We start from the raw sequence: 9,071 nt of genomic DNA, 5'->3' as shown, positions 1-9,071 counted from the left end.
ATATTTCAAGGATGCTGCAGATATGGACTAACTAATAGTACTAAAAGTACTTAATAACACAAGTACTCCAGTGCTATGGGTCCCTCCTACTAGTTTGAAATACACAATTGTCTGGTCCTTCTGAGACATACATAATCTGTGCATGCTTTGCCAACAGTACTGCAATCCGTTTCTTTTGGAAGCTGACGCATGTCGGTCTCTCAGGATATAGGTGCTTTGATGGGATGACTTTGTTAGGCACAAGGATTGGGAAAAACTGCCAAAACAACCTCTAGAAAACATTTTAGATTGCATTACTTAAACCAAAGTTCAAATGCAAGATACCTGAAGTACAGTATGTGTAGTAACTTTTAGAAAGTAGGTTCACAGCCTAGACTCGAGCTTTCCTTTCTTTGTTCAGAGCTGTATGTCCTGCATGTCAATATTTGAATGTGGTGGATCTCACTTCAATGTCTTTATAATGTGTGGTATTCAGTGCCTTAAATTTTCACTAAGACCTATGGGACATCCTGCTGTCGTTCTCTTAGAGCAATGGCTGACACTATGAAACCATGCCAAATGGATGGCCTAATTGAAGTTAAAAGCCTGTGTTTCTTTTGTTTGTAATGATTTATTCTCTCACTTTTAGAATAATACCAGCTCGCGTTGTTCGCTGTTACAGTAGACTTTTAATAAAACATTTACTCCCTGTTGATTATTAACACTACTGTACCGTCAAAAAGGTATGCAAGCTTTATACATGTCAATAAATACATTTAATAGACGTAATGGAATGGTTAAGCACATTTTTATTGATACACTTTTGACTGAATGTGTGTGTGCTCTTAGACCTTAGTGCTGCTTTTGATACCATCGATCACCACGTTCTTTTGGAGAGATTGGAAACCCAAATTGGTCTACACGGACAAGTTCTGGCCTGGTTTAGATCTTATCTGTCGGAAAGATATCAGTTTGTCTCTGTGAATGGTTTGTCCTCTGACAAATCAACTGTCAATTTCGGTGTTCCTCAAGGTTCCGTTTTAGGACCACTATTGTTTTCACTATATATTTTTCCTCTTGGGGATGTAATTCGAAAACACAATGTTAGCTTTCACTGCCATGCGGATGACACGCAGCTGTACATTTCAATGAAACATAGTGAAGCCCCAAAATTGCCCTCGCTAGAAGCCTGTGTTTCAGACATAAGGAAGTGGATGGCTGCAAACTTTCTACTTTTAAACTCGGACAAAACAGAGATGCTTGTTCTAGGTCCCGAGAAACAAAGAGATCTTCTGTTGAATCTGACAATTAATCTTAATGGTTGTACAGTCGTCTCAAATAAAACTGTGAAGGACCTCGGCGTTACTCTGGACCCCGATCTCTCTTTTGACGAACATATCAAGGCTGTTTCAAGGACAGTTTTTTTCCATCTACGTAACATTGAAAAATCAGAAACTTTGTGTCCAAAAAGGATGCAGAAAAATGTATCCATGCTTTTGTTACTTCTAGGTTAGACTACTACAATGCTCTACTTTCCGGCTACCCGGATAAAGCACTAAATAAACTTCAGTTGGTGCTAAATACGGCTGCTAGAATCCTGACTAGAACCAAAAAATGTGATCATATTACTCCAGTGCTAGCCTCTCTACACTGGCTTCCTGTCAAGGCAAGGGCTGATTTCAATGTTTTACTGCTAACCTACAAAGCATTACATGGGCTTATCTCTCTGATTTGGTCCTGCCGTACATACCTACACGTACACTACGGTCACAAGACACAGGCCTCCTAATTGTCTCTAGAATTTCTAAGCAAACAGCTGGAGGCAGGGCTTTCTCCTATAGAGCTCAATTTTTATGGAATGGTCTGCCTACCCATGTGAGAGACGCAAACTCGGTCTCAACCTTTAAGTCTACTGAAGACTCATGTCTTCAGTGGGTCATATGATTGAGTGTAGTCTGGCCCAGGAGTGTGAAGGTGAATGGAAAGGCTCTGGAGCAACGAACCGCCCTTGCTGTCTCTGCCTGGCTGGTTCCCCTCTTTCCACTGGGATTCTCTGCCTCTAACCCTATTACAGGGGCTGAGTCACTGGCTTACTGGTGCTCTTTCATGCCGGCCCTGGGAGGGGTGCGTCACTTGAGTGGATTGAGTCGCTGATGTGATCTTTCTGTCTGGGTTGGCGCCACCCCCTTGGGTTGTGCCGTGGCGGAGATCTTTGTGGGCTATACTCGGCCTTGTCTCAGGATGGTAAGTTGGTGGTTGAAGATATCCCTCTAGTGGTGTGGGGGCTGTGCTTTGGAAAAGTGGGTGGGGTTATATCCGTCCTGTTTGGCCCTGTCCGGGGGTATCATCGGATGGGGCCACAGTATCTCCTGACCCCTCCTGTCTCAGCCTCCAGTATTTATGCTGCAGTAGTATATGTGTCGGGGGGCTAGGGTCAGTTTGTTATATCTTGAGTACTTCTCCTGTCTTATCCGGTGTCCTGTGTGAATTTAAGTATGCTCTCTCTAATTCTCTCTTTCTCTCTTTCTTTCTCTCTCTCGGAGGACCTGAGCCCTAGGACCATGCCTCAGGACTACCTGGCATGATGACTCCTTGCTGTCCCCAGTCCACCTGGCCGTGCTGCTGCTCCAGTTTCAACTGTTCTGCCTGCGGCTATGGAATCCTGACCTGTTCACCGGACGTGCTACCTTGTCCCAAACCTATTATTTGACCATGCTGGTCATTTATGAACATTTGAACATCTTGGCCATGTTCTGGTATAATCTCCACCCGGCACAGCCAGCAGAGGACTGGCCACCCCTCATAGCCTGGTTCCTCTCTAGGTTTCTTCCTAGGTTTTGGCCTTTCTAGGGAGTTTTTCCTAACCAACGTGCTTCAACACCTGCATTGCTTGCTGTTTGGGGTTTTAGTACAGCACTTTGAGATATCAGCTGATGTACGAAGGGCTAAATAAATACATTTGATTTGATTTGATTTGCGTGCGTGTGTTCTTTGGATACTTAAGCAATAAGGTACGAGCAGGTGTGATATATGGTCAATATACCACGGCTAAGTGCTGTTCTTACGCACAACGTAATGCGGAGTGCGTGTATACAGCCCTTAGCCGTGGTATATTGGCCATATACCACAAACCCCCAAGGTGCCTTATTGCTATTATAAACTGGTTACGAATGTAATTAGAACAGTACAAAATAAATGTTTTGTCATACCTGTGGTATACCTCTCAGGGCTGAACCACCCAGTTTATAGTAGTCATTGTATCATTGCACATGTATTTTATGATTTCACATGTCTCCAGACTTTTGTGACATAAGATCTACCACTAAAACTAGTAGGGTGTATTACAAAATATTAGATATGGTTCCTCATAGGCTAATATAAATGAGAGCTGGGTTTTCCTATTGCAAAGTTAATTGACCATATGTTTCAGCGTGAAAACATTTACAAAGCATCCACACACGCGCAAACTTGATTTCTGGACATGGAGCAAGCAGGCATGCACGGGTTAATTTAAACTGGGGGCGGAGAATCCAAAGTCTGACCAGCCTTTTAAAACCGACTACATGTGAACTTGATGCAAATGTGACAGCTGTGCGTGTGCGGTCTGTCTTTAATGGAAAAGGATTTGCACATGAGCAGAATGCATAAAGAGGCTTTATACGGTCGTGATCAGTGCTGAAAGAGCATATACTTTGTAAAATCACATTGTAATTCATTCATATGTTTGAACTAGGTGGATAGCAATTGGTATTGAATATGGAGCTATTTGCAACAGTTGATCAGGGGGGTTGCATTTTGGACATGTCCCATCTGAATCTGGAGAGTTTAAATTTGGACACTGTCGGTGACGAACGGAGGAGAGTGACCCAACAACTCTACCTGTATAACAACCGACTGACAGTGTTTCCCGCTTCGGTATGTCTGTTCTCCAAATTGGAAGTTCTGGATATAAGCAACAATGGATTAACGGTTCTCTGTGAGGACATTCAACGTTTGTCAAACCTCAAAACACTCATAGCCAAGAACAACCGTTTGAACGAATTTTCGTTCCCAAAGGAATTTGGGTCCATGCAGATAGACACATTGAACTTCAGTGGGAACATGTTTGAAGAGGTGCCCACTCAGTTTCTAAAACTCCAGCGATTAAAATATCTGTCTCTTGGGGGTAACAGACTCAAAGCTATCCCCGCAGAGATAGAAAATATTACCAGGTAAGAATACCGATACATTATAGCGGTAACAATTTAGGCTAACGGTATTTGTTACAAAGACACTAACTACCTCCACGTTAATTACCATATAATCATAGGTTTTATAGCCACTTAATATAAAGGGGGACTTTTAACAAACAACTATCTGTACACAGCTATGCATGACGAAGGGAGGTTGCTGAAACTTAGATGAGCTTTAAGCTTTTAAGCTTCTGAGCTTTTAAAAACACTTAGCTTCTAATAACCCAACGTTGGGACACTCAAATGTGAATAAAGAAATTGCCATATCAAGGTTATGTTGCCCTTATCATATATATTTTTAGTAATTTAGCATACACTCTTATACAGAACGACTCCTAGTAGCCATTGGGGTTAAGTGCCTTGCTCAAGGGCTCATCGATAGATTGTTCACCTAGGTCAGGGGTTCAAACCAGCAACCTGTCACTTACTGGCCCATCACTCGTAACCACTAGGCTACCTGCCACCCTACCTGATAATAGCATGCTCATAATAACCATTATGTAGTAGCCAGCTAGAATAATAAGCTCTGTTGCTGTCTTAATGAAATGACTGGGCCTCCAGGACTGCAGCTGTGATTTCATAGTGTGCATTCAGGAACTAGATGGTGAGGGTTAAGATAACGGGCAAATACGTTTGCATAAAATCAATACTGTCGCTGTATTCACCTAGATAGGTTCCACATGAGCATGTGGTTCCTGATCATGTCCTGCATGATGGTGCAGGGGCCCATCGTCTCCGTCTTGGTGCTGCATTGACACACTTCTCTGGAGTCGGCTCGTCAGTGTGGCTTAGCCTGTCTGGCTGGCTGTGTGCCATGTTACAAAATCAGGTCATTTGACATATTGCCTTACCACAGTGGGGGACTGGCACCGTGAGAGGAACATGGGGGTTTGGGATTTGGAACAAAGTGGAGAATAAGTTATAGAGTAAAGACAAGATGAAAAGGTCCATTGGACTCCCCCCAAAAGCCCACAGCATCCTTCAAACGGTGTTGTAGCTAAGTTAGCAGCTGTGCTTTGCATCATAAGGCCTTCCCTCTTGACATTTCTATCGTAGGATTTCTCTCTCTCTCTCTCTCTCTCTCTCTCTCGACCCCTTTCTAAAAAGAGAAGACGTTTTACAATCAGAGTTATTTTACCATCATCTCACCTCTTCTGCATATCTTCCGTTGACATAAAATGGTCAAAAAGCGGAGTTAAATTCCGAACGCTCCCTCTATCTCCTCTCTCTTTCTTCTGTTGTCAGCTTGATCAGAGATAGTTGGCAGGTGTTCTGGAGGTGTTCAAGAGTGTAGTATGTGTGTAACCTTATCACAGTGGTTCTCCAAAAACAAACAGATCACTCAGTCAATACAGCTTGTCCTCTGGGATCTTTGAACCCTGGAATTTCAACATGCTTCTTCTGGATTTAAACTCAAACTGTTTAGGCCATTCTTGACCTTTGAACATTGTGCTTTATATAATCCACAGGATTATTTTTGGGCTGTAGAAAACTGGTTCAATTTAAGATCCTACATCTGTATGTTAATTTAGCAATGTTCCCTGTCATTCCAAGTGTGAAGAAAAACACTTTTCTCTGATCTGATGCAGTCTGGAGATGCTTTATTTGGGTGGGAACCTCATCATCTCCATCCCCCCAGAGCTGGCCAACCTTCGCGGTCTCAGATACTTGGTCCTTTGTGACAACCGGATACAGAGTGTACCCCCCCAACTCACAAGGTGAGGGCCATCACATAGGAGAAACACTGACTTTACATAATTTTCTCATGTGACCGACAGTTTTTTTTTGTTTTTTTACTTAGGTCTCCTGTGTGTCATAAGACTGTGTTAGCCTGCTGAGCTAAAGCCATGATTCACGGTCATGTCTGAATATGTCTGTTTGTAGACTCTACTCCCTGCGCTGCCTCAGTCTCCATAACAACCTACTTACCTACCTACCGCGGGAGATCCTCAGCCTGGTGCACCTGCAGGAGCTCAGTCTCCGCGGCAACCCCCTGGTGGTCCGCTTCATCAAGGACATGACTTACGACCCCCCCTCCCTCTTGGAGCTGGCCGGACGGACCATCAAGTCCCGCAACCTTCACTACCACCCCAATGACCTGCCTGGAAACCTGGTACAGTACCTGGACCTGGCCAGCAAGTGTCCCAACCCTAAATGTACCGGTAAGTGGAGGAGAGGGGACAGGTTTAAGTTACATACTTATGTACTAGTATTTGTGAGTGGATCAGAGGAGGCTCGTCCAGGGAGGAAGAGAAGGCTGGGATTCCTCAATAATTTGAGGAAAAATTGAAATAAAACATATTCTTTGTAATAAAATCACACCTTGAGATATTTCTATTGCTCTCATATTGTTGTGCTTACTTGCCTTCTTCCTCTCAGGTGTGTACTTTGACTCGTGTGTGAGGCATATCAAGTTTGTGGACTTCTGCGGGAAGTACCGGCTACCCTTCATGCACTACCTGTGCTCCCCAGAATGCACCTCTCCCTGCAGCTCCAACCCGCAGAGCGACGCTGAGTCGGAGGACGAGAGATGCGTGTCGGCCGACAGGCTGCAGAGAGTGCTTCTGGGATAGAAGAAAGTCAAAGGACCTCGAGTTCACTGACACACATACTGGATGATGGACAGTTTCCATGACTCCCAACTGACCTGACTAACCCAACTTCTCCTGTGCCAAACACGATAAACACTGACACTAAGCTGTTCACTTACAAAAGAGTGCCACTTTCAACATGAGGTGTAGGATTCCTCAAGGACTGATTGTAATGTAAATTAACCACAGTTTATTATTGATATTTGGAGCCGTAGTGTTTTAAACATCTAACTGAAGCTTATGGAGTACTGATTTTGTTGTAGACCACTCATCAAATGTATTTTCATGTACATCCTCAGTTTGTAGTTTCTGTGTTAACATGAAGGGCTGAATGAATTGTATGTCAAATTGATTTTCTTTACAATATAGACTCAGAAACACAGAATGTGTTTCATGCTTGTTTTAAATCACCTCTCTTCTTAAGTTACCCTTTAATCGTCATACTTTTGTCATACTTTTGTTGACGCTTGCTCGCACATGCAGTCCTAATATACAGTAGTCTCTGTCGCCTGTAGCATTTACACACCATGCATTAATGCCTTCCCTTATCTCACAAAACAACTTTTGTTGTTACTAACCAAGGGGAAAGTTGTATATGTTAATGAGATGATTTCTTGTTCAAAGAGACTAATCCAGAGCTTGTACTGTGAATTAAATGTTGGTTTGATTATTTTAAATTAACCATTTATTTGAATAAATCGAAATGAATATTTATATATTTTCTGTTTATTTTATACATACAGTGTATCATTGATATGAGTACTGTTCTGTGAACTGGATACATAAGAAAATGCTGTTTTATTTTCATTTTTATGTATTGAACCTTTATTTAACTAGGTAAGTCATTTAAGAACAAATTCCTATTTACAACGACGGCCTACCAAAAGGCCTCCTGCGGGGATGGGGGCTGGGATTGAAAATAAAAATATAGGACAAAACACACAACACGACAAGAGAGAACACAACACGGCATAAAGAGAGACCTAAGACAACAACATAGCATGGCAGCAACACATGACAGCACAGCATGGTAGCAAAACATGACAACATGGTAGCAACACATGGCAACAGCACAACATGGTAGCAGCACTAAACAGAGTACAAACATTATTGGGCACAGGCAACAGCACAAAGGACAAGAAGGTAGAGATAACAGTGCATCACGCAAAGCAGTCACTGTCAGTAAGTGTCCATTATTGAGTCTTTGAGCGAAGAGATTGAGATAAAACTGTCCAGTTTGAGTGTTTGTTGCAGCTGGTTCCAGTCAATAGCTGTAGCGAACTAAAAAGACGAGCGACCCAGGGATGTGTGCTTTGGGAGACTGGCAGAACAGGTGTTGTATGTGGAGGATGAGGGCTACAATAGATATCTCAGATAAGGGGGAGGGAGGCCTGAGAGGGTTTTATAAATAATCAACCAGTGGGTCTTGCCGAGACGACCAGTTTACAGAAGAGTATAGACTGCAGTGATGTGTCCTATAAAAGAGCATCGGTGGCTAATCTGATGGCAGAATGGAAAAGAACATCTAGCCACATCTAGCTGTTCATACCCCTGGCAATAATTGTGTCAATAATTATTCCAATGTGAAGAATTTAGCATGATGTACTTTCATTCATAAAAAAAGTGTAGTATTTTATGATATTGTTTTTGTTCCATTTTATTCCATTTCTGTGTCCAGGTTGTGTTAAAGTTGGCCCTCAGGCAGCAAAGCAGTCCCAAACCATAATGCCACTGCCTCCATGCTTTACGGTTGGTATGGTGTTCTTCTGGTCAAAGGACGTTTATTTTTTGCCAAAGATGGCATCTAGCATTGCGGCCAAACAACTCCACTTTTAACTCATCTGTCCAGAGCACATTATTCCAGTAGTTTTGGTCTTTACTCCGGTGTCGTCTGGAATTTTCTCCATTTGTAGATGATCTGTCAGACAGTGGAGCGATATACTTCAAATTGCTTAGAAATTGATTTGTAACCCCTCCCAGACTCACAGGAATCAATAATCTTTCTTCTGAGGGCCTCAGATAGGTATTTTGACCTTTGCTCGATGTGTTACCACACACGCCCATATGGTTGAGACCAAACCAGACCAAGTTTCTAATCTTTGTGGAAGGCTGGACCCTCCCAAGGTACTCTCTAATGATTTCCTAATCATTGTCACCTGTTTTGGTGCACCTGATCCTAATTTTTGCCATTTTAGGTGATGGTAAAGGTAGGGGCATACACATTTTTTCTGCATTTGGAAATTCCATTTTTGTTTATTTTAATTGCATA

At 42.6% G+C, this 9,071-nt stretch overlaps 1 protein-coding gene across 1 annotated transcript; it reads left to right on the top strand.

The window, feature by feature from the left end:
* Nucleotides 1-3,557: 3,557 nt before the first annotated feature.
* Nucleotides 3,558-7,516, top strand: LOC139372544 (leucine-rich repeat-containing protein 58-like). Its single transcript, XM_071112281.1, has 4 exons — nucleotides 3,558-4,190; nucleotides 5,801-5,929; nucleotides 6,096-6,373; nucleotides 6,591-7,516. The coding sequence occupies exons 1-4, from the start codon at nucleotides 3,736-3,738 to the stop codon at nucleotides 6,782-6,784; spliced, it is 1,056 nt and encodes a 351-aa protein (XP_070968382.1). The 5' UTR covers nucleotides 3,558-3,735; the 3' UTR covers nucleotides 6,785-7,516.
* Nucleotides 7,517-9,071: the final 1,555 nt, after the last annotated feature.

Source organism: Oncorhynchus clarkii, chromosome 18, assembly GCF_045791955.1.
Source record: "Oncorhynchus clarkii lewisi isolate Uvic-CL-2024 chromosome 18, UVic_Ocla_1.0, whole genome shotgun sequence".
NCBI classification, from domain to species: Eukaryota; Metazoa; Chordata; class Actinopteri; order Salmoniformes; family Salmonidae; genus Oncorhynchus; species Oncorhynchus clarkii.
This window is presented reverse-complemented; position numbering and strand designations above follow the sequence as displayed.

Bases quoted from the DNA above. Each gene is read 5' to 3' on its own strand.
- LOC139372544 (XM_071112281.1), top strand. From the start codon at position 3,736: ATGGAGCTATTTGCAACAGTTGATCAGGGGGGTTGCATTTTGGACATG. The intron at 4,191-5,800 runs GTAAGAATACCG...GATCTGATGCAG, and splicing joins GAGATAGAAAATATTACCAG to TCTGGAGATGCTTTATTTGG. The intron at 5,930-6,095 runs GTGAGGGCCATC...GTCTGTTTGTAG, and splicing joins GTACCCCCCCAACTCACAAG to ACTCTACTCCCTGCGCTGCC.